Source organism: Apis florea, unplaced genomic scaffold, assembly GCF_048593485.1.
Source record: "Apis florea isolate Af1SG1 unplaced genomic scaffold, ASM4859348v1 contig_3803_pilon, whole genome shotgun sequence".
Lineage (NCBI taxonomy): Eukaryota > Metazoa > Arthropoda > Insecta > Hymenoptera > Apidae > Apis > Apis florea.
In genome coordinates, this window is record NW_028256864.1 from 1,121,544 (window position 1) to 1,146,484 (window position 24,941).

A 24,941-nucleotide genomic window follows, 5' to 3' on the forward strand; every position below is an offset into this window, starting at 1 on the left:
ATAAATAAGATGCTTATGTAAACATAAATATTCAAATATGTATTTATATATATGTATATATATATAATATATATATATATATATATACTCGTAAATAAACATATAAATAAAATTTGTTATTCCAAAATTTATTATTGTATTCTATTATGCTCTTATCATATAACATTTTGGAATTGACCATACAGGAAGAGAAAAACTTGGCAACATAGGGGGTACTTCCAATTCTGTAATTCCGTCATATATATACATATCTTTCAAGAATTATTTTCTTTATTGACTTCATTAACATAAAATTGTTATTATCCCTTTTATTTTTAAAATAAAATAATATATTTGAATATATATTATATAACAAGTATATAAATTATATTGTATGCATATAAGTTCTACTTTTTTAAAGCTTATTTTAATATAATTTACAATTTAATAAATATAAATTTAAAATATTAAATATAAAAAATATAATAATATATTTTAATGAGAGTTTTCTTTAATAATATTTGGAAATATTTATTTATTTTTTTTTTTTATATTACTATTCTAATAATTGTTTTATTTCATCATTGATTATAATTAATCAAAATTAATTTAATGTCTTTCCCTTCTCTTTTTCTCTATTTACTGATTTTCTTATACAGAGTCTAATTTGCAATTTGACCTCGTTTGTTGACCTCACTGGTTGCTAGGCACCAGTTATATTGTCAAAGAGAGGGAGTTAAATTTTAGCGATGTTGCCAAATGGTTTCATATCAAAAATACTACATAATTAAACTCTAATTTAATGAATTTTTTTATATTATCAAAAACAGATTTTTAATAATTAATTAAAAAATTTGTTATTTAATTTTATTGTAATTATTGATATTGAGTTCATATATAAATAATTAATATTTTTAATATTTAATATATAATCCGAAATTTATAATTGTGAATTATATTTTTTATTAAATATAAATATTAATAGAATGTCAATATTTAATATGTAAACAATTGTTATTACTTTTTATAAATATTAATAAATATATAAATATTAGAAATTTATATTATTATTCTTTATATTTTTAAATATATTCTTTAATATAATATTAATTATTGTTAATTAAATGTGTATTATAGATTGTTGTATATCAGTGCCGCCAACGAAAAGAAAAATTGTACGGTGTTATTATGTTTTTCATTAAACATAAAACAATATATTTTAATTAAAAAGCATATATTGATTATTTGTTTATATATTTAGGTTAACTGATTTTCATCAATGAGAAGTATTCAATAATAAATTTTCAATTAAAACATAATTTTTAATTAATTGTATGTTGATTGCATTTTAATTCAATATTTTAAATTATATTTTTAAAAATAATAATAAATATTTTTTTGAAGATTTTCATTTCTAATATTATATAAACAAAAACTGTCATTAATAATTTCAAACAAGAGGTTAAGTTATTTACATTCGACTAATATTTATAACAATTTTTCATTATAAATATTATATATTATTTTTAAAGTATCATTTCATAGTATTTCATCAATATATATTTTCAATATAAATAAATAATTATTTTAATATAAAATATAAAGATTTTTCCAAATATTCTTCATGAATGATGAATGCATGTAGGAAATATACTGAATTAATTCTTGTCTGTGTTTACAAATTGTGCAACAATTAACTTGAAATATTTAAATATATACTATAATAAATAAAATAAAATAAATAAATAAAATAGAATAATTCATAATCATGTTTAGTACTTTACGAAATAAGTTTCAAACTGTTCAAGAAGGTATATCAGCTAGGTAAATTTTATACAATAAAAAATATACTAAAAGATAATTTAAGTATTTTACAATTGTATTTTGTATTAACTTTATTTTAGTATCAGAGGATTGACTGTTATTGAAAATCCAAAACCAAAAAAAAATAACAATATCAGAAATGTTAATTACAATGCAGGAGCTGATATTTTGCATAGATTTCAATTACAATGGAATGAATTACATGAACTTGCAGAAGAAAATGCAGGAAAAGCTCAAGAAGCTGATAAACTCATTGGAATTATCTATGAGAAACTTGAACATGAATGGAAAAGTCTTACTTGTTTAAATAGTACTTTAGCTTACATTCCAAAAATTAATAATGCAATACAGGATCTTATGGATCAGATAGGTATTATTATTTTAAATGTCTTTTTTTAAATTCAAATATATTATAAATATGAAAAATTAATTCTGAATGCTAATATTATTAAAGGAACATTACAAGAAATGTTTGAAGAAGTGGAAGGTGCAATATATCGTTTAGAAGATTTAAATGAAATGTTAGATTTGCAAAGTAGACAGTTAGATCATAGATTTCAATTAGCCTTATATAAAGAAAAAAAGCTTGCAGAATTAAATATTATTAAAGGTATAATATTTGAAATATATTATATAATTATAACATAAAAATATTAAAAATGTATATTGATTTTAGCAAAATTGGCCAATGAACATATTGAAAGAGTATCAAAATATGAACTTAAACAACAAAAAATGATGAAAGAAAGACGTGAAACATTTGATGAAGTTTTTAAAGAAGAACTTAGAGAATATAAAGCAACAGGGTCTATATCAAGTATGTGATGATATATATTTTAAACATAAAAAATTAATGCTTTATAATTTTAATTCCTTATATTTTATTCCAAATAAATGTTATTTTCATATAATTTTTTTCAATAATAAATTAAATTATTAAATTAATTTTTAATGAAATTAATTTTTAAGTACAATAAAATTGATTTTTATTTTAGAATTACCAGTGACACAACAAGGTCCATCATTGGATGAGATAGTTTTGGATGTAGATTCAACAATATTTAATGAATTTTTAAAAAATTAAAAATATAGTTTGTAATATGTGCATATATGCGCGTGCGCATATATGTATGTTAAGAGAATAAATATAGAAATATTTGAGAAATAATTATGTATAAAATTCTGTGTGAATTATGTAAAAATAAATAATAACTTTTAGAAATATTTTTTTATTTATGATTAAATAATATAAAATATTATATAATATATATTTAATAATACATAATAATATATTTGATTTATTTATAATATTTAAAAACATTAACATTATACTATTAATTAAAATTACTATCATATTTATAAAAAAAATTTATTTTTAGTAACTATTTTTATTTTCTTATATTAATCAAAAATTAACTTGGTCAATGTCGAATTGATTCTTAGTTACTAGTGTATCTGAATAAGAAATATAGAATACATCCATAACCTTAAAAAAAAGAACGCTTGCTATTTAGGTAATAATAATAAAAATTACATTTTTTATTCTATTATTTTTGTATTTGTTAAAATACATTTATTATATGTTATGCAATGAATAATATAAAAATATAATATAATATAAATCCAAATTTTATTATATATTTTACTGAAATTATTTATAATGATAAATATATATTTTTTAGGTTAAAATGTTACCGAAATATAGAAAAAAAAGTTACATCTTGGATAAGCTACATCATGGATTTGTAAAAATTTGTATGGGTGTTACAGTAATTGGAGGAGTAGCTTTAGGATATAAAGTATATGTTTATTTTCAATATATAAAACCGGCATTACAGGAAATAGAAATGAAAAATAATGAAGATTTATTAGAAGAAGGAAGATATAAACCGATTGTTGGTTAAAATAAAAGAATTTAATAATAAGTCTAAAATATGTAGATAAGTTGTAATAAAACAATAATTAAAATAAAAAATTTATAATTATTATCGATAATATTAATGGAATGTTTTATATGTGACGAAAATTATTACATTTATTAATTATTTAAAATATATATGCTGTTAAAATCTAAAAAAAAAAGTATATTTATATATAAAATTTCATTGATATTTTTTACAGATTTATTTATTATTATAATTGTGTACATTTATTATTTAAGTGCTATTTAAATTATTATAAAAAGATATACATATTATGAAAATATACCCTGAGTAGTTTTCAAAAAGAAAGTGTGTTTTATATTTTGTTTTTGTAAATATTGTATCTTTATCTATAGATAATTTTAATTTTTTTATTAATATTAATAAAATATTAAAAATGAAGTTATAATGTTAAAGTACTGCATATTTTTTATAAATGCAAGTATTTTTTGCTAGAATATTAATTTTGAAAAACATTTTTAATGAACACATGTGCATTCATTTCATTTTTTTTTTGTACATCTCACATTCATTAAATATTATATTAAGACAAAGAATATCTTTTTCCTGAATCAATGTCACATATTTTATATAAGTAATTGAAATATATTTTTCTTTATATTTAAAATATATCATTATTAAATTAAGAAGTAGTCGTTTTAAATGGAAGGATAACTACTGTTAATAACTAAAATTTTATGTTATAAAATTTGTATATTAAATAAACATTTTATGTTTAATATTTACACATACGTAAGTTGAGTGCACATGATACACTTACAAAGTAATACATGGTCAAGAATGTTATCGCATTTTCAAATGCTCTCAATTAAAAATTGTGATATAATCATGCACACAAATTGCTATTTGTCATAAAGCTTAATCATTTTAAAAATGCCAAATGTTTTTTGAAATTATGGTAAGTCTTACAGAAGGCAATATTTTTTATACAGCTTCCAAAAGGAATTTTCGAGTACAAAATACATCATATTTATATACAACATTCTATTTTTTTTATGTAATAGACATAATTTGTACTCAGTTTTTTCATTATATTAGTCAAACAGCAATATTTTAGAAAAATTTTTAAAAGTAAATATACATATATGTCAAACTAGAAAAGTCACAAATATTCAATCCTATTTACATTTGTAACAAACAATGTAAGACTTACTATATGTGGATTTGTGTATATATATGTTATTAATATAATACAATAAACTTAAAAAATTAAATACATATATTTATCCGAAATATTAATGTAGCTACTTTGTATACCAACAAAATAGTATGAAACTTAGTTTTACATAGATCGATCAATAAATCATAAGAGTAAAATTTGAAGTACTGATTCTTAACAATCAATATTTTATTCCGTTTAAAGAAAAGAATATTTTGATCAAACGAAATAAAGAGAAAGAAAAAAAAAAATAAAATAAAAAAAAAACAAATATTAATTTTTTTTAATAAAAACATTTTATGTTTTGTTAAACACCTTAATTCTATGATCTGATCAAATACTTGCACAAACCCTGTAGCCCACAGGCTGCAACTTGAAATTCTGCGAGTAAAAATATTAAATGATAAACATTATGAACTATTAGATGTGGGATTAGAATTTGATAACGATTCCACACGCATTGAATCAATTCTAGCTACGATTTTCAGTGCAGGACCCAATTTAATACTCATAGCTGACATAAGATGATCTTCTTTGAGTAACATTAATGCTTGACCGTCTATTTCTTGAATAGCAAAATCTTCTGCATAATCAGCACAACCAGGTAATCCACGTATAAAATCACATACTTCACCAACCTATAAATTTTTAATTTTATATTGATTATTTTTCTTTATTGTTATTTATTTTTATAGTTGCATAACATCCTTACCGTCCATTTCACAGGATTAACTTTCGGCAGTGTATCATCAACAGAAGAAGTAGTAGTTGTAGTAGCAGATAATGATTTTTCTTCTCCGTTTTTTTTCATGTCCCCATCATTTTTAGATTCAGTCTCTATCTCAGTCCATTGTTTTTCAGTACCCTCACGATCTCTCACTTCTCGTTTTTTGCTATTTAATTCAAAATATATCATAATAAAAATTATTAAATAATAATAACATATAATACTCTACAAGTTAACTCATTTATTAACCTTTTTGCACAATCAGATGAGCAAAATCGTTTCTCTTTTTTAAATTTAGTATTTTGTTCATCTACTAAATTGCCACAAGCTTCACATTTTCCAATTTGAATATTATTTATATCTTCATCATTAGAATAATTAGGTGCATGTTTTTTCCCTGTAATAAATTCAGATTTAATATTACTTATATTAAAAAATTTAATATTAAAAATTGTTTAAATCTTACTTGGAGGTTCTTCATGATTTTCTTTTTCAGATGATGAATTACTATTACGATTTAAAATATTATTTGTTTCTTGATTAACTGTATTATTCAATGATGTTCGATTAACAGCGAATGGTTCAGATGCTAAAATATTAAAATTAATTAAATATAAATTAAATATAATTAAATAGATTAATATTTATTGATAATAATATTATAATATTTCAAACATTAAGTTTATACCTTCTTGAATAACGAAACCTTCAATTACATGTGTGAGAACTTGTGGTTTGACCATTGCTTTTGGCGGTACATGTTTACTATTTGCGCTAACTGGTACAGAAACAGGAATTGTTGTTGAGTCTTCATTGTTGACACCATTTGTAATTGAATTAATTGTATTTGCTAATCCTGCTAAAGGATTGCTACATGGCTTTTCTTCCAATTTTATCAATGAACTTTCTTCATCTTTTACAGCCACTTTAGGTTGGTCCCCATCTATGACAAAAATAAAATTGTATATATACATATATATTATATATCATTATATCATTATATATATAAAATGTTATATATTCATGAGTTTTGGATATTTTTGGAAGCAGAAAAGAAAATGAACTCTCTGTCTTCGTTATATCATATTCTGTTTTCGCTTTGCATCATTTAATGTAAATATTATTAATATATATTTATATAACTTATTATAATTATATAATTAAACCTTAATTAATATTTTTGAATTCCAACTTTTACATTATTATTTCGATCTTTAGAATCGATTTTCAAAGGAATCCTACAAATATATTAACTTTGTATATGAAATGAGATGCAATATATATATATATGAATAATGATGTAAATTAGATATAGATATAGATAGATAATGATATAGATTATTAGATAATGAACGAACCTGTCGTTTCTGGTTGAGATACTGTAACTTCTTCTATTGTGACTGGTATTGATTCCTCTTTTTTCAATATTGGTTTAGAATTCTCTTCATTTGTTGGTGGTTGTTGTTGCTGTTGTAGTGCCATATTCGCTATAAGAAAAAAGATATAATATTCACTATAATAACGAATATATAGAAACTCATCATTTTTTTCTAAATATGCAAAACATTATCTCACTTATAATTGGTTTAGGTTGTATTTGTTGTTGTGATGATTGCACTTGTGGTTGTTGATATTGCTGTTGCATCTTGTTGTTGTTGTTGTTGTTGTTGTTGTTGCGTATGTTGTTTTTGTTGAATAAAAACCTGTTGATGTTGTTGCTGTATCGTTTGCTGCGATTGTTGTGGTGATTGCAGTGATTGCACTTGTGGTTGCGATAATTGCACTTGTGGTTGTTGATACTGCTGCTGCATCTGCTGTTGTTGCTGTTGAATAAAAACCTGTTGATGTTGTTGTTGCATCGTTTGCTGTGACTGTTGCGGCGATTGTAGTGGTTTACCACGACCTTTACCACTACTACCGCTTCCTTTTCCACTCTAAGTTAAAAAAAAAAATTTCTTTTTCATTATACGAAAACAAAGAAAACTTTCTATGTTTATATGTAATTCGAAAATCACAACAATTGAAATCATTTTTTCAACTATTGATTTTTTCAATTATAGTAACCTGTACATGTACCGTAGTTTGTACTCCATGAACAGTTTGTGTTGAAACAGAACTAGCAGCTCGTATGTTAGCAGCTTGTACTGCTTGTAAAGAGGACGGCAAAATACTCAAAGGTCGTTGTCCACCTGTACTTTGTTTACCCTGTTGCTGTTGTTGTTGTTGTATATCCATTACCTTTGGTTTTCCACTAGCTGCAGCAATTTGTTGTACTCCTTGAATTTGTTGTTGCGTAGCTAGTGCTAATATAATAATAAAATAATTCAATTCAAAATATAAAATTTTATATAAATTGCATTTAATATAAATACAAAACTAACCATTATGAGCTTGAATTGGTTGTGGACTTTGTATAAACATATCAGGTTGAGTAGGACCTCTAATAAATATTTGATTAGTTAAAAGTGCTGGTGGTTGTATTCCAGTCCAAGCAACTTGTGGTGTAAATTGCCAAGGAGCAAATTGCATACCACCTCGTCCTCCGGATGGAGTAGCAGCTGTACATGTAGTATACTACACATTTTAAAAATAATAAAATAATTGAACATAGAATATCTATTATAAGATAAAATAAAAATAATGTTACCTTTTGTACTTGGTCTTGTTTATTTGCAGATTGTTGCTGCTGTTGTTGTTGTATAGATGGAGGCTGTGGGGAACCCAATACACCAAGTTGTCCAAATACTAATGTTTGTCCTGCTCCAGGTGTAGCAGAAGTAGGTACAGGTAAATAGCCTGTAGGAAATCCTTGAACCTTAGTTCCTCCAGCTGCTGGATGGCCACCTCCTTGACCCGGTGTTGATGCAGTAGTTAGCATATGAGGTGTCAACTGAGCAGCAGATTGAAATGGTTTTCCAGCAGTTATAACCTGTAAAGTGTCCTACTTAGAAAAAGATTTATGTATTTTAATAGTAATAAATATCATGAATATATTTAAGTACCTGTATAGAAGAAGGATTGATGCCAGCAGGATGAAGAGCTAAATTCCCTGGCATCAATAATGGAGTTCCTTGCGTATTGTAAAGTTGTTGTAAATGATATGCTTGATTTTGCATAGGTTGTTGAATAACTTGTACTGCTTGTGGATGTGCAGCCATAGTAGTTATAGTTGTTGCTCCTTGTTGACCAGACAAAGTCATAGACACACCTCCAACTCCTTGTTGCTGATGTTGCATTGACACTGCAACAGCTCCCTGAAATATTTTATTTTTAATAATAATTTTTTATAATAATATTAAAATAATAAAATTTTATTGCTTAATGTTTCCACTATAATAATATTCTTTTTTTCGGATGTTTACCTGCTGCTGAGGCATAATTGCTGCTACCTGTGGCTGTACTTGCACTTGAGTAGGAACAACGTTATGTGGTCCACTGTTAGATTGTTGTTGTTGCGATTGTTGTTGTTGTTGTTGTTGTTGCACTTGCTGCTGTACTTGTTGTACTTGCTGTTGTACTTGCATTTGTTGTTGTGATTGAACTTGTTGTTGAATTTGTTGTTGAGGTTGAACTTGTTGTGGCTGTACTTGTTGTTGTGTTTGCTGTTGCACTTGCTGCGACTGAGATGATTGCTGTTGAACATGCTGTTGTTGCTGCTGTACATTTTGTTGTTGTTGAATATCATGGGTTGCAATCATCATTTGTTGCGGCTGAGATTGCTGTTGTTGTGATTGTTGTGATTGCTGCAGCTGTTGTTGCTGCGATTGTTGCTGCTGCTGTTGTGATTGTTGTTGTGTTTGTTGTGGCTGATTTTGGGAGATTCCAATTGGTTTAACATCTGTCATGTTTTCTTACACCTTTTTATTATTTGAAGTTAAACTTCCTTTAAGAAGTATTCTTCCTATTTTTATATTCTTGATAATTTAATATCTTTTTTTTTTGCCATTTTATATGTTTCTTATTAAAATATTTCTTTTAATCTTTTTAGTTTACTGCACCTAAAAGATAAATTTTTAAAAATTAAAATTTCTTGTATATATAAATTTATAAAAATAAATCATTATATTAATATTATTATAATATTATTAATATTATTATTATATAATATTATATTAATATATAATATTATTATTAATATTATTAATATATTAAATAAATCATTATATTAATATATTCAAAATAATAATAATTTGTATAATTTATTTATAGTTTTGTATATAAAAAAATCTTACATTATTATAAAAAAATGTAAATTATAATTAAACTTGATATACATTAATTAAAATTTGATATACATATAAAATTATAAATTTAAAAATTTTCAAAAATAAAAAAATAGTTGTATACAATTACATAAAAATATATATAATTTATGTATTAAAGCGGTAACTATAGCGTATATACAACAGTATAAAAAAAAGTTGCATAATATTTATTGCTCATAACCTTAATAATTTTGATACACGTGGAAAGTTAAAACTTGAATTTTTTTTTTATTATTACGTGAAATATTAATAATAAAGTGTGTGAAAGTGAATGAAGTGGAAAATATAGCTTAAGAATGTAAGTGTTTTAGAATAAAAAATAGAATGTTGCATATTTATGATATAAAAAGTTATTTCATTTAATATAACGTATATGTTTTTCATATGTAAAATTTCATTTTGTTACGTTTACATATCAAAATATGCAATTTACTAATAAAATATAACAATATTTTTTATTAAAATGACTTATTTAATACATAATACACAATATTAGTTATTTAATGTTTAAAGTAATAATGTTCAATGTTTTGGACATGATAACCTTAAATAATAAATCATACATTATAAAGATATTAAATAATAAAAAGTAATTATTATCAAAATATAGTTCATTTTATGAATTACAATTAATAATATATTCGAGTATAAATTTGAAATTACAAAGTTGCTTCAATTAATCTTTAAAATATAAAAATAAAATAAATATTTTATCTTATAGATATAAAATTATTTTTATATCTATAATTATTATATTTTACTTAATAATTATTAAGTAATAACATTAATATAATTTCATCAATTTATACCTTCAGAGATTAAATAATACAAGAAATGAAAGAAAATTGAAATCGATGTTAATGATATTCACATAACCTATAATTTTATATATTTTTTTAAGTTCATTTTTTCTATTATATGCATAATATATAAGCATACCTTTTCATAAAATACAATTATTTAATGATTAGTAAATAATAATCATTATATGAAAGATTATTGACGTTTTACTCAATAAGTAACAATATTAGTTATGAAAATAGATCGAGTTAAATGCATTTATTTGTTATTACGTCATACGATTTGATTTTATACAAAATAGTTAATAGATGAATTTAGTAAAAAGGGAATAGTATCTAAAACAATATAAATACATTAAGCGAATCAAAACAATTTGAATCTCTCAGATGATAAAGGAGAAATCTGTATTCGTACATAAGTATTAGAATATCGATGCTCTGAAACATATGATTCGTTTTAAGTTTTGGATAGAAGAAACAAAATGTCGTCTTGCACCATAATTAGTACTAGGACGAGGGATTCAAAGAGGAAGAGGGAATACATCTCACTGAGCGGGAAATACAATTGAAAGGCGGGATGAAAGGGGAAAGTAAGAGGAAGGGAGAAAGAAAAATAAGAGAAGGGGAGAAGCGATTGTACCAGAGGGCGGTTGACAACATGGATTTCGCCATAATGGTAATATTGATGATAATAAGAATAACAATGCACGCGGTTCTTCAGGAACTATATATCAATAGTTATTTATCAAAAATATTATAATACGCACAATAAAAGAATTGTATCTCGGTGAATACCGAAGAGCGTCCTCAATGCCGACATATTGGATTACAAAATAAAGCACGTTCGAAGATCCGGCGGGACAAATTATGTTGTGTATTTATTGTGTTTGACAATAATCATTAAATGTTATATAAAATATAACGTGATTATTATTGAAATATTAATTATATATAATTAAGAAATTCAAAGCATCCAAAGCACACGATATTGCATGGAGCTTCGGATACTTGTTCAGGTACTCACATGGCGACTGCGCAGTCACACCTATCACGTTTTCGAACACGCCGTAGACACTGTCACTACACGATTCCACTCTAAGTTTGACTAAACTTTTAATCATACACGTTGAGTTTCATATATTATTAAAAAGCACTATAAGTGTTTTAAATAAAATTTTGTTAGACGTTGACGTCGCGTTTCGTAAGCAATTGTAGTTGCATTCGTTGCTGCTTCCCTGCTCCCACACGATCTGCCGAACCCCTCGCTTCTCTCAATTCTTCCTCCTCTCGTTACCCTTCTTCCTGTCTGCTCCCCTCCATTTCGATTCCAATAACCTCACCTCTCTCGTCGCCTATGATAAACTCGCTTGCTCATTGGTCCAGCGAGGACAAATCCCAGAGGCATCGTTTGCACCATGAAAGGCGGGGCCTTTGGATATGGTGGCTGCAGGCGCATGCCCCGTAACGGTACTCATACTCTTACTTCATATACTCTTACACTCTTCACTAACACTAATATGTCATATAATGCACATATACGTGATTATAGTCTGCAGAATATTTCGCAGTATAACTTCACGATACTATCAGGGACGCATCTATTCATATAATTCTCCCGATGCATTTTATAATATATGTTATTCATTATATTTTATTTTTAACAATATTAAAATTCTAAATATTAATGAACATTATTTTTTGCATATAATCCCCATGTAATTTTTTTATATTCTTGTAAAAAGTAAATATTTTATATTATCTTTTATATTGTTTTTTTTTGATGTAATAATTTTATATATTTTTCTCAGATTATATAAAATTGTAACATATTATAAAAAATATATTATAATATATTTTATGCTACATAGTTTAATATATTTTAGTACATAAAATACCTGAATTAAAATATTGTTTTTGTAATTTGCAGATATTTTTTTATTTTTATATAAAATAAACATATAAGTCTTCAATCATTCTTAAATGTATTAGAGTAATGTATTGATATTTAAATGCTTAGTTTTATAATTCATTAAATTGGAACTATTATTAATAATATTGATTTTAATATTGATTTATAATTAATTAGAATGTAAAAGTTTTGAAATTCAATAAAATTTTTGTAATATAATAAAATGAATAATATAAAACAAACGCACATACATATTTATACATTTAGATATTTTTATAACTATATTTAAAACTAATTAAATTTATATAATTTTTGCAAATTTTTTAGTTTCTGATATTCTTTGATTCGATTTCGTGAATATACGCTACGTTACTGGCACAGCTGTTTCTAAGTTGAGCTTCATACTGTCCTGTTCAAAACCATGTAATGCAATTTCATTTATCTTTCCTTTCGTTGATTTTATATGAAAAATATTTATTCGGAAAAATCATTATATATTTTAATTAGTAGAAAAAAATTTATTGAATCAAGCACGTGAATGATATATTATTTTAAATTACTGAAATAGTAATTTATAATTTGCTGTAATATGTATTATAACGTTTTTTATTCAATATTAAGTTATGTTAGAGATTTTCTTTATTTAATTTTAGATTCAATCCAATTGCATGTCATTTCCCAATATTTTAATTATCATCAACTAATATCTATTTTCTATAAATATTTTTTTCAATATTGTTTGTTATAAGAGTTAAAAATCTCTATTATATCTCACATATATTTTTAAAAATTCTTAATCATCCAAAATATCATGATTTAATGTAAAACAAAAAAGTTTAATATAAAATGTAAAACAAAACCAATCGGCCAATATTGGTCATTTTTTGATGTCACTCACAAATTTCGACAAAGAGCGAGAAAGTAGAATGTTTCGTGTAGAGGGTAGTAGTCGCGCCAATTCCAGCTATCACGACCCTATGGTGGCATGCTACATATACAACTGTATATTCGCTTATGTAATTGTATGAGTTGAGTGAAACAGTCTATAGTCCTGTTCACGCAAGGTTAGGAAAATTACGATATTCTGTGAAGGAGTGTAGTTACGTGTGTAGTTTGTTGTTCGACCGATAGAGCATGCAAAGAGAAAGTGGGGGAAAGCGACAGCCAATGGTTTAGGTCGACTGGGGTTGCCAAGGTAACAAGTTAATGATTCGAGCCGCCACTGAGAAATTAGCTTTACTCGTTGGTGATGTCGCGCATGCGTCCTTCTTTAGAAATTTGTATCCTACATTTCAATATAGCAACATTTCACATCTATATCAACGTTCCTTTGTGTATATATATATATATATATATACACATACCAACCATACATACATACATACACACATTTCATTTCTTTGTATTCGTAGTTGGCTTTCTCTGTATTAGTTTCTCCATATACACAAATACGATCGTATATATATATATATATATATATATACATGCCGAGTGAGATAGTGTGATATTCTTTTATACAAGTGGAAGGCATACAAGTAAATTGAGTTCGTTTATATACATTGAAATATAGAATGTATTAGTCATCGCGACGATTGGTTCTCTTCCCACTCCAATCTCTTATTAGCTTTTCTGTTTCTCATTCGCGTTTTCCTCTTTCTTCTTACTCCAATAGATTTGCATCTCTGTTAGTCGATTCGTCCTCTTTTTCCTTCATCGTCTCTCTTTGTTCTTTCGACCCCTCCACCCCTGACCTTATTTTCCCCACTGCTCTGTACAATTGTAATTCTACCACGCATCGTCGCGAATCCTCTTGAACGATTGGGGGGCGGGGAGGGGATTGTTCGTAAGGAGAAGGGGAGTTACCCATCAACATTCATCGTGGATTATAATATTCGATGTCCGTCGATCAGGCATCAGAGTCGAATTAGCTAGTAGAAAATGGAAGCAGCCCGGGGCCCATAATTATGCCACGCCTGATTTTTACATATTATGATCATCTGACAATTATGAGTTTTATTCACTCTTTATTTCTTACTTTTCTATTTTTCAATTTCTTAAGTTATTTTAGATTCTTATTTTTAATTAACATGCAACTTCTTTCATATTACGAATAATATATATAAATAATATATATAATTTATATATTACAAACAATATTAATATAAATAATATATAATTTAATTTATATAGATTTAAATATATAAAAAATAATTTGAGATAAAATCACTTAATAGCAAAATAATTACAATTCACATTTTTCGCATGTAAAATATTTAATATTATATTTAAAAGATATATTTATATATTTTTAAATTTATATAAATAAATATATAAATTTATATTTAAAACATTTAAGAATCGATTCAATCTTTCATATATATTTATATCAATTGAATTTTGTCTGAATTTTTTATCAATTGAATGTTACAGAAATATTTTATTATTTTATTTTAATTAAATATTGCTATTCATGAGTTACTATCGACAAAATTATCTATTGCAATATTTATTCAATTGTATTAATAAAAGTACAATTAAGAAGTAATTTTATAATATAAATAGAGAAGAATTTTATAATATAAATAAGAAACAATTTTCTTTATATTTCGTCGAAATAAATCGAATAATAATCACAGTATATTCCAGATATATTTCATCGAAAATAAATGCGCAAAATATTGAAAAAGATTTATATTCTCGCAAAGAACAGATTTTTTTATAAATAAAAAAAAAATATTAATAATATATTTATGAATTTGAATTGATCGAAGATCTCTTATAGAAGAATATGAGTTTTCAAACGTTGCTTCGGAGATTTCGACATATCTCAAGAGTTCAGTTTTTCTCCACAAAACCGGACTTCACATCGGATAGATACAAAATAAAAAGAGGTCCGTATGCAAATATTTGCAATGATCATGTAGCATTTTTCAATAATTTGCTTGGACAAAATAGAGTTATCACAGATGCAGAAGAATGCGAGGGATATAATATAGATTATTCAAAAATTGTCAGAGGTAAGTGTGAGAATAGTGTTTTTTTTTTGAACTTTCGAATTTTCTTGTAGAAATTGTTTAAAGTCAAATTTATATTTTTATAATATTATAATACTATTATATATATTATGTATTTATAATAATATAATAATACCATAATACTAATAATTTCGATATTATGATTGCATATAATTATTTTATGATTAATAAAATAAATGAGTTGTTAAATTTTTGTGATGAATTGATAAATATGAATCAAGAAAAAAATAAATTAAGTAATTATAAATAAATAAATAAGTAAATTAGCATTGAATTAATTTATTTGCAGGAAAAAGCAAAATTGTATTGAAACCAAAAACTACCAACGAAGTGTCTGCCATATTAAAATATTGTAACGAAAATCGTTTAGCTGTATGTCCTCAGAGTGGAAATACGGGTCTTGTTGGCGGTAGCGTGCCAGTTTTTGATGAAATTATTATTTCCATGAAACTTATGAACAAAATTATTGAAACTAATGAACTAGCAGGTTAGTAAAAATTGAAATTAAAAACATTGATATATAAATGTTCAAAAGGAATGTGAGAAATTAAAGTTTTTGGAAAAAATATATATTATTGATGGAGCAATTTTAGAAAAATAGTTAGTTTGGAAAAATATTGTTTTATTTTATAATTATTCACTTTAGGAGTGCTGACTTGTGAAGCTGGCTGCGTGCTCGAAGACCTGGAAAATCATTTAGCGACAGTAGGTTTAATGATGCCGATTGATCTCGGCGCTAAAGGTAGTTGTCTGATTGGTGGCTGCGTGTCTACAAATGCCGGTGGTTTAAGACTTCTTCGTTATGGTAATCTTCATGGAAACATTTTGGGTCTCGAAGCCGTAAGTTTTTATTAATAAATCATCATGTTTTATCACATATGTAATTATGTTATTTTAGGTAAAAGCGAATGGAAATGTGATAGATTGCTTAAATACTCTAAAAAAAAACAACACCGGTTATCATCTGAAACATTTATTTATCGGATCTGAGGGAACGCTAGGAATTGTAACGAAAGTCGCGATTCAATGTCCACCTCTTCCTGCAGCTGTCAACGTTGCGTTTTTAGGTATTATAGATTCTCGATTATTTTTTTTATATTGCCATATAAAATTTCGTTATTTATTATATATTTATTGTAGGATTAAACAATTTTGACAAAGTATTGAAAGCGTTTCATCTAGCAAAAAAAGAATTGGGAGAAATTCTATCTTCATTCGAAATGATGGACAAATTGTCATTAGATGTTTCCATTGAAGCTTTTGGTTTAAAAAGTCCATTAACAACAAAAATCGACGGTCATGACTTTTATGTGTTGATGGAAACTTCTGGTAGCAATGTAAATCACGATGAAGAAAAGCTTACCTCTTTTGTGGAAAAGGCGCTTGCCGACAATATCATTGAAGACGGTACTCTGACTTCTGATCCTACCAAAGTTAAAGTTAGTATTTTTTTTTCACGTGATATATATTTAATTATTTTTCTTTTTCGCTTTTTTTTTTCTTTTTTTTTTTATTAGATTTTTCTTACATATATATATATATACATTGTATAGCAAACATTATTCTAAAAATAATTTATATTATATTATATTATATGTTTTTTTTATTTTTAATTAGAAATTAATATTTTTGATTTTATATTTTAATATTTTCTGAAAAAAATTAAAAAAATATTTAATAAATATGAAAAAAATATAAATTTATCTTTTGCACAGAATATGTGGGCACTAAGGGAACGCATTAGCGAAGGAATATTACGAGAAGGTTATATTTTTAAATATGATATTTCGATACCTCTTCCTTGTTTCTATAAAGTAATTGAAGTACTCAGAGAACGTTTGCGTGATCCACGTATTATAAGAATCAGTGGTTACGGGCATTTAGGTACGTCTACAAAATCAAATATTATTAAATATTTCTATTTTATTCTATTTAAAACTAAATAGTTTAAAAATTATTTTGTGCAATTTATATTTATAATTTATATTTTTATCTATTTTTTGTCTATTAGGCGATGGAAACATTCATGTACAAGTTTCGATACCATCATACGAACCTGATATAGCATCACAGTTAGAACCTTTCATTTTTGAATACGTATCTAAACTTCGTGGTAGTATAAGTGCTGAACATGGTATAGGATTCACAAAAACAAAGTATTTGCATATGAGTAGAACTTCTTCAGAAATTGAACTCATGCACGAGTTGAAAAAAATGATGGATCCAAATGGTATACTCAATCCGTATAAAGTATTGTACCCACTATAAACTTTCATAATAATTGGGACAATACTATATATTAACAATAACAGAAGTACAATCCAAGCATTCCTGTACTTGTGTTTAAATTTAATAATATATTAAGTAAATTTAATAATAAAATAAAAAAAATAAAAAGAATATATGTAAATAATATATCATAAATAATATATATATATATATGTAATATTAGTAATATTAATAGTAATATAATTTAAATAAAAAAGAGAAATGTAATATGTATCAGATAAAAAAATATTTATATAAAATTTATAATACTTTTGTTCATTATTTAATTCTCTTCATTATAATTATTATTTTTATATATTTTTATTTATTATTTATTAATTTTATTCATTTATTTTTTATGTTTTTTTTAATCATACAAAAATAATTAAGGATTTTTTATTTTTGTCTTAAAAAAATAATTTTATTAAAAAGATTTTATTTTCGCGCTTATAAATGTGCGCATGCTCAGAAAGGACATATGAATTCGCATTTACCATTGAATGGTAAAGAAAAAGATTACATTCTGTTATATCGATTCTATAATTTTTATAATTATATTGGCAATGAATACTCATATGTGATCAGAGAGTTCACTACCGTCCAGTCAACCAATATCTTTTAATCGATACTTATTTTTAGATAAAAAATCGAATTCTTTATACATAAATCTATAAATTCTGAAATAATAATATGGTTTAAATTTATTTATCATTAATTACAAATATTTACAAATAAAAGTAAAATCAAATATTATTAATTTGAAATTTGATAAAATTTTTTTTAAATTATTATAATTATTAGAATAAGAAATATTTATAAAAATATTATAAATAATAATGACAATATAATGTAATGAATATAATATAATATAATTAAAAAAAATTATTTTTCTTATAAATTAAATTAAACAAATATTTATTATATGTAAAGATATAAATTTTAAAGTTATTCAAAATAACTTAAAATAATTAAAATAATTTATAAAAAGTTATTAAAATAACTAACTTATTATATATTATATAATTTAACTATTAAACTAGCTAATCGGAAATATATTAAAATATAATTAAACATTATCTATAATTAAATATCATATGTGTTAATATATAATGAAAAATAAATATTAAATATATATATAGAAAAATTATATAAATAAATTATATAAAGATAAATAAATATATAGAATCAAATGTATGTATTTTAAATCGCATTAAAAATATCGAAAGAAATTACTCGAATTGATGAGAATCGTCATAGGATTGTATAATCGCAAGAAAACATCGATTGGTCGCAATGCGATTGCTAGTAAATTCGAGTAGGAGTTTCGAGATTCGAGAAAATTCGAAACGATATACATATGCACATAGTTATCTCGAACAATCTCGAAAAGCGCGCCATATCAAATATAAATACGTGACAGGTAGTACTGCGCAGTCAGTTAAAAAGTGCAACTCAAAGTGAACGTTTGTATAACGTTTGAAGTAATTATCTACCAAACAATATTATACAATATAAACAATTATTTCATTTGTAAAACAAATTAAAAAATTTTAATAATAAAAGGTATGTATTTTAATTTTATGTAATTTTTTTTAAGAATTTATTAAGAATTTTTAAAGCAAAATTTTATCAGTAATACATTTTCTTTTATTTTTATTTTATTATTTTTAATTGAATATTAATTTCATTTAAATCTTTATTATTTAAATCTTTATTATTTATTTTTACAATTAAAAGAAAATTTCGTAATTAATACGTATCAATATAATATTGGTATAATGTTTTACGAATATGTTTCATGTATCTAAGAATAGACATTTGAAATGCGTAAAAGCATAATACTATGCATCTCATATTGCACAGTTTGTATAATTATTTTATATGTGATGTGAATGTCAAATGTTTTGAATAACATATTTTTTTTTTAAAAAATAAATATAATAAAGATATTAAATAAAGATTTTATTTCTTATATTAACGTTATCGACAATGTCAACACTTTTTTTTATATATATATTAATTTCAAATTCACTATTATTATTTCATCATTATTTTTTCTATTGAATTGATTTTTTGTAGTGTACATTTATATTATTTAGTATAATATATTAATCTGAAATTTTTGTTAATATGTATCAGGAATTAATTCTTTTACATATTAAATTCTTACAGATTAACTGTATTAATATGGCACTAGTAACAAGAGATCTCTTCCGTAATTGGTGGGAAGATATGGACCGTTATCATCGAGAATTAGAAGAACATTTTAAACGTCTTAGTACTAGAGATGATTTTTGGAAACTACCACCAATGCCATCCTTCAATGAATTTTTCCAACCATGGAGAAATATGATGGAACAATTGGAACATCAAGTTGGAGGTTCGACTACTATTGAACGAGATCAAAACAAATATCAGGTAATTGTCGATGTGCAACAATTTGCACCAGAGGAAATCACCGTCAGAACGGATGATAAATGTATTACCATTGAGGGGAAACACGAAGAGAAGAAAGATGAACATGGTTACGTATCGAGGCATTTTGTGCGTCGATATGTGCTTCCACAAGGATATGATATTGGCCACGTTAAACCGAGTTTGTCATCTGATGGTATTCTTACTATTACTGCTCCAAGATTAGCTCTGCCAGCACCTGGAGAAAGAATTATACCGATCGAACGAAGTAATGCACCAGCTATTAAAGCAGCATAATTTGTAAATAATATCATCTAATAGACTCTTATATATTTAAAATTCATTACATACAGTATTTTATAACTTTTTTTTTCGTATACTTTGAAATTGTTCGTTTATATTGATTTAATTGTCAATAACAAATAGTCATATATATATGTGGAACTGATAATTTAATTGTTTTAATTTCTTAGATATATAAGATCATATTATAAATATGTTCAAAAAATTTAAGATATTGAAATTTGATCATTGCACTAAACCATTCTTTTTATTTGCGTTACGCTATTAAAATTGTTTAACATAAATATTTCTGATATTGTATGATGCAATTTTGTAAAATTCAATTATACAATATTTTATTATTATCATTATATTATAAACATACGTTATTGTAAGTACTTTTTATTAGCTTTATTTTTCAATAAATAAAGATTAAATATTAAAATGATATATTTTTTTTAAAACTAATTTATAACAAAATATATTTAAAAAATATATTTTAATAATATTTACAAAACACATAATGCGCTGAGCAATATATTTATCAAGATTTATTTTTTGTTAAATATGCAACTTTATGTAATCTTAATATTAATAAAAAAGATAGCATTTTCGTAATTAAATAATCTAAATTCTAAATAATATATTTAAATAATTATTTATGTATTATACATAATATGTTCAATTTTTATGATGGACCTCGATTTTCTTCGCTTTCTGAAAATGGTTGTTCATCTTGATCCTGAGGTGATATTAATTCTAGATTTGTCTCTTCCAAAGGAATCATACCTTGTCTAGCCTTTTCTTCTATACTAGGAATATATTCATAAATTTGTTTTTCAACATCTACTTTATTTAAAAAAATTTGTAAACGTCTTTTAAGCGGTCCCTCGATCGCATCCATTATTTGATATCTATAAAAAAAATAATTTTTTCTTATATAACATAATAATAAGAACACATTTCTTATATTATGAATCAATATGTAAAGTTATTGATTACAGAAGTAAAAAAACATTAAGATCGAACCTTAAAAGGTTTGGTAATATATTAATGCTTGCTTCAACTAAATAATCAATAGTACCAGCTCCATGAATTCTTGTTTGGATATTACCCAATTCAAGTTCAAGTTCTTCCATACTTGGCCTTTTACGAGTATCTAAAGGTTGGCTTAAATTTACCTGAACTCTGAAATATTGTATAGTAAAGGAAACTGTACCAGCCCTAGACAAAAAGCCACCGATTACACTTATTTCCCAATGTGTTTTTCCTTCAAGCTCTTGAGTGCCAGCATCAACTGTTGCATATACCTTTAAATGGAAACAAAAAAAAGAATATGTTATGTATTTAGAAAATGTGTTATGTAATATAATGTTTACAAGTAGATGACAAAATAGGCAACAATTGTAAATTGTGATTAAAATTCATTAGTTAGTCTATTTTTTATTCATAATGTATATGACGTAATTACTAATGTAATTATGATAATCGGTAGATTATCTTGTATTAATGTATATTGCATGTATATGTCGTAAGCGATCATAATAGAAAAAACTTGAAATTAAATAAATATGTTTTGAAAATAATTAAAAATAAATTAATCACCGTTCCATTTTTTATACCCAAAGTAACATTTCCCATTCGATAAATGCTTGCCAGACCAGTGATCCAAGTATGAGTCGATGTCACCGTAAATATACCAACAGTTTGACTGTAGTCATTCACTTTGAATGGATCGTAGCCCATTTGAGATATATACTTACGGAGTTCGGCTATTGCCATATCAAAAGGCGATATAGAATTCGGAAAATATTGCGGTAATTGTGAAATTTGTTTATTAGCTATACCCCTAAAAAATAAGACAATTTTCAAGTGATTTTTAAGTGATTATTATATATAATAATGTCAGATTAAATGATTTCTACCGTGCTTTAGTATTTAGTTCCTTCAATATGAAAGGTTTAATACTATCGAAAATAAAGGAGCCTACAGAATTAATCGTACTTTGTAATACAGAACCCAAGAAACCCAAATTTTTGAAATCCATGGCTATATTTTCAAATGTCAAATCCATATCGATATTTTGTGCTTGTAATTTACCATCGCTAGCAACTTCGAGTCTCCCAATCCCTTTTACATTCACTCCCATCAATTTCATTGTAAAATTACCAGCTGATCGAGACAACCAAGAAGATAAAGTATAGAATCCACGAATATCCAAACTTTCTATATTTAATGTCACTGAAACCTTCGAGAAATATGTTAGAATAAAAATTAATTTTAATATTTAGATCTTATACGATTATAATAACATTTAATAAAATATCTTATGTGGATCAATTTAACAAAGAATCTAAAATCTAAAAGTGATTATATGATTATAATTAATCATTGATGCGAAACGATTCTATATTATAAAATTAATATATTCATATAATTAACAATATCTTTTTTTGTAACGATAGATATTTTTAAACATTAAAATAATACATATCTTTTTAAAGAAATATTGACGCATAATTGTTCTTTAAATAACAAATTTTATAAACTAATTGATGGAAATAAGTTTAAGAAAAAAATATTTATTTTTTTTTCTGATTTCAATTATATTGAAATTATATTGATTAATGATTTCAATTTGCAAATTTAAGAATTTTATATTAAATATATAAAAAATTCAAATGTTGAAAATATCTCACTTGCATCAATGCTAATTCTGATTCTGCATTTACTATCCGGAATTTGGATAAACCATAAATGTTCATTTGTTTAAAATTCATGGTATACATAGAAAATGAATACTTCATATCCGGTGCTGACATAGGATCCGGTATTGGCGCTCCAGGTAATCCTACTGGATCACTTTGCTGATAATGCTTCAAAATCGCGCGAACATGATCTTCAAGTCGTTTCTCGCCAAGTGCTATTTGTGCTGCGGTATCATTTTTTACTGGAAAATATTATCATTTGAATATTAAATTAAATAATATTATTAAATATATTATTTATTAAATATTATTGTTATATAAGAAAAATTACATTTTATTATATCAAAAAATCATTAATAATATAATTAATGGTATTAATTGTACATTTCCATTGAATTAAAAATCAATCACAACATAATTTTATAACATTATATCATAGAAGTTTTAATTTAAAGAGAAATTTCAATTTAAGCAAATATAAAATTACTTACCGGTAGAAATTTTGATATCACATTGATTGATCTTGATAAAATAAAAAAGAACAAAAAATAATTTTAAAAGCTTCATTTCCAGTTTTATGGATTGCAATAAGAAATCACTATGATCTATAAAAGAGACCACGCATTCGACTGAGAGGTGCGTCAGTGAATTTAGTGGAACGATATCTCTCGGGTCATTGAAGGGGCGAGGGTCAACCGCTTTATCTAATTCCCCTTGCCTCTCACTTATTCTTGTGTTGTTTCCTCCTTAACCTCCCCTTAATTCTATACCACTTTAATAATACATATATATTAACGTATATATAATACATATATTTTATTTGTATTGTAAACATAAGTAAATTTTGATTCCAAAAAAAAAAAAAAAAAAATACAATTAAACATTCTGCGAATTTATTTGAAAAGAATCGATGCTTGAAATGCGTATAAAAAATCTTATTTCAAAAATAGAAATGAAGTAATAGTAATAAATATAAATTATTCATTTGTAATTATTTGAATTTATTTCTCTTTTTTATTTTAATTCATACTTATGATTAATTTAAGAATTATATTTTGAAAAATTATTTTGTTTGAATTTTGTATATAAAATGCAAATGCTTCTAGCATGATTTATGGATTTTAAAAGAATAATAAAAGGATTATTAGGATTATTAGGATATTTGTTCTTATTATTAACAAAAATTTTATTATTATTAATAAAAAGTTAGGAATAATCTATGAAAAAATAATAAACGAGAATAGAGATATAAATAAAAATTCAAAACAATTAAGATTCAAGAATAATAATGAAATTATTTAATTTATAATCATTTATCTTATATTATTTGTTTTTTCTATTTTATAATTAAAAAAATAAATAAAAAAAATTCTTTTTTAACTTTGTATTATGTCTTTTCAAGTCTTTAAATTTAATTATTTTATAAGTAGAATTTTGTTTATTATTTATTTATCTTGTTAGATATTTTATAAATTAAAATTGATAATTTATTGTTTATTTATCCGATCATTTCCATTTGCCCAATCAAGTCAAATCAAATCATAAGAAGTATGAAGTTAGTTGTTAATGTTTTTTTTATATCCAATGATATTAGATTTGATTGATTTTGGAACATTTCAGTTGGTAT

General features: G+C 24.4%; 5 protein-coding genes across 15 annotated transcripts; 3 read left to right on the forward strand and 2 right to left on the reverse strand.

The window, feature by feature from the left end:
- Positions 1 to 681: 681 nt before the first annotated feature.
- Positions 682 to 3,798, forward strand: Dysb (dystrobrevin binding protein dysbindin). 5 transcript variants are annotated; one of them, XM_086916927.1, is made up of 7 exons: positions 711 to 1,154; positions 1,241 to 1,803; positions 1,884 to 2,173; positions 2,258 to 2,413; positions 2,480 to 2,620; positions 2,799 to 3,317; positions 3,486 to 3,798. In XM_086916927.1, the coding sequence occupies exons 2-6, from the start codon at positions 1,748 to 1,750 to the stop codon at positions 2,885 to 2,887; spliced, it is 732 nt and encodes a 243-aa protein (XP_086773053.1). In that variant the 5' UTR covers positions 711 to 1,154; positions 1,241 to 1,747; the 3' UTR covers positions 2,888 to 3,317; positions 3,486 to 3,798. The 5 variants fall into 5 exon arrangements, with proteins under 5 accessions (XP_086773052.1, XP_086773053.1, XP_086773054.1 ...); XM_086916928.1 differs by having other exon boundaries at positions 1,117 to 1,154; positions 1,625 to 1,803; XM_012492569.3 differs by having other exon boundaries at positions 1,123 to 1,311; positions 1,384 to 1,803.
- Positions 3,799 to 4,419: 621 nt separating this feature from the next.
- Positions 4,420 to 11,959, reverse strand: LOC100865684 (uncharacterized). Its single transcript, XM_012492554.3, is given in 14 exon segments — positions 4,420 to 5,543; positions 5,618 to 5,798; positions 5,882 to 6,029; positions 6,099 to 6,221; positions 6,321 to 6,575; positions 6,991 to 7,119; positions 7,208 to 7,352; positions 7,354 to 7,566; positions 7,697 to 7,935; positions 8,014 to 8,206; positions 8,280 to 8,573; positions 8,635 to 8,886; positions 8,995 to 9,630; positions 11,722 to 11,959. Coding segments are annotated over 13 exon segments (2,883 nt in total). The 5' UTR covers positions 9,478 to 9,630; positions 11,722 to 11,959; the 3' UTR covers positions 4,420 to 5,315.
- D2hgdh (D-2-hydroxyglutaric acid dehydrogenase) lies at positions 10,032 to 18,173 on the forward strand. 6 transcript variants are annotated; one of them, XM_086916919.1, is made up of 9 exons: positions 10,043 to 10,195; positions 11,160 to 11,373; positions 15,389 to 15,623; positions 15,931 to 16,128; positions 16,288 to 16,481; positions 16,540 to 16,708; positions 16,782 to 17,080; positions 17,357 to 17,525; positions 17,653 to 18,173. In XM_086916919.1, the coding sequence occupies exons 2-9, from the start codon at positions 11,275 to 11,277 to the stop codon at positions 17,907 to 17,909; spliced, it is 1,620 nt and encodes a 539-aa protein (XP_086773045.1). In that variant the 5' UTR covers positions 10,043 to 10,195; positions 11,160 to 11,274; the 3' UTR covers positions 17,910 to 18,173. The 6 variants fall into 6 exon arrangements, with proteins under 6 accessions (XP_086773047.1, XP_086773048.1, XP_086773045.1 ...); XM_086916920.1 differs by having other exon boundaries at positions 15,392 to 15,623; XM_086916921.1 differs by lacking the exon at positions 11,160 to 11,373 and having other exon boundaries at positions 10,032 to 10,195.
- A 1,129-nt stretch (positions 18,174 to 19,302) lies between these two features.
- Positions 19,303 to 21,051, forward strand: LOC100866399 (protein lethal(2)essential for life). 2 transcript variants are annotated; one of them, XM_003697906.3, is made up of 2 exons: positions 19,303 to 19,472; positions 20,082 to 21,051. In XM_003697906.3, the coding sequence occupies exon 2, from the start codon at positions 20,097 to 20,099 to the stop codon at positions 20,619 to 20,621; it is 525 nt and encodes a 174-aa protein (XP_003697954.1). In that variant the 5' UTR covers positions 19,303 to 19,472; positions 20,082 to 20,096; the 3' UTR covers positions 20,622 to 21,051. The 2 variants fall into 2 exon arrangements, with proteins under 2 accessions (XP_003697954.1, XP_086773057.1); XM_086916931.1 differs by having other exon boundaries at positions 19,342 to 19,472; positions 20,049 to 21,051.
- Positions 21,003 to 24,041, reverse strand: LOC100866170 (uncharacterized). Its single transcript, XM_003697904.4, has 6 exons — positions 23,806 to 24,041; positions 23,306 to 23,556; positions 22,532 to 22,854; positions 22,212 to 22,455; positions 21,636 to 21,916; positions 21,003 to 21,520 (listed from the first exon to the last, which is right to left on the reverse strand). The coding sequence occupies exons 1-6, from the start codon at positions 23,879 to 23,881 to the stop codon at positions 21,295 to 21,297; spliced, it is 1,401 nt and encodes a 466-aa protein (XP_003697952.2). The 5' UTR covers positions 23,882 to 24,041; the 3' UTR covers positions 21,003 to 21,294.
- Positions 24,042 to 24,941: the final 900 nt, after the last annotated feature.

Coding starts and splice junctions, on each gene's coding strand:
- LOC100866399 (XM_003697906.3), top strand. CDS start 20,097: ATGGCACTAGTAACAAGAGATCTCTTCCGTAATTGGTGGGAAGATATG.
- D2hgdh (XM_086916919.1), top strand. CDS start 11,275: ATGAAAGGGGAAAGTAAGAGGAAGGGAGAAAGAAAAATAAGAGAAGGG. Junction 16,482..16,539: donor ACATTTTGGGTCTCGAAGCC/GTAAGTTTTTAT, acceptor ATGTTATTTTAG/GTAAAAGCGAATGGAAATGT. Junction 17,081..17,356: donor CTGATCCTACCAAAGTTAAA/GTTAGTATTTTT, acceptor TCTTTTGCACAG/AATATGTGGGCACTAAGGGA.
- LOC100866170 (XM_003697904.4), bottom strand. CDS start 23,881: ATGAAGCTTTTAAAATTATTTTTTGTTCTTTTTTATTTTATCAAGATC. Junction 22,855..23,305: donor CAGAATTAGCATTGATGCAA/GTGAGATATTTT, acceptor TATTTCTCGAAG/GTTTCAGTGACATTAAATAT. Junction 21,521..21,635: donor ATATTACCAAACCTTTTAAG/GTTCGATCTTAA, acceptor TTTTTTTTATAG/ATATCAAATAATGGATGCGA.
- Dysb (XM_086916926.1), top strand. CDS start 1,748: ATGTTTAGTACTTTACGAAATAAGTTTCAAACTGTTCAAGAAGGTATA. Junction 2,414..2,479: donor AGAATTAAATATTATTAAAG/GTATAATATTTG, acceptor TATTGATTTTAG/CAAAATTGGCCAATGAACAT. Junction 2,621..2,798: donor AGCAACAGGGTCTATATCAA/GTATGTGATGAT, acceptor TTTTTATTTTAG/AATTACCAGTGACACAACAA.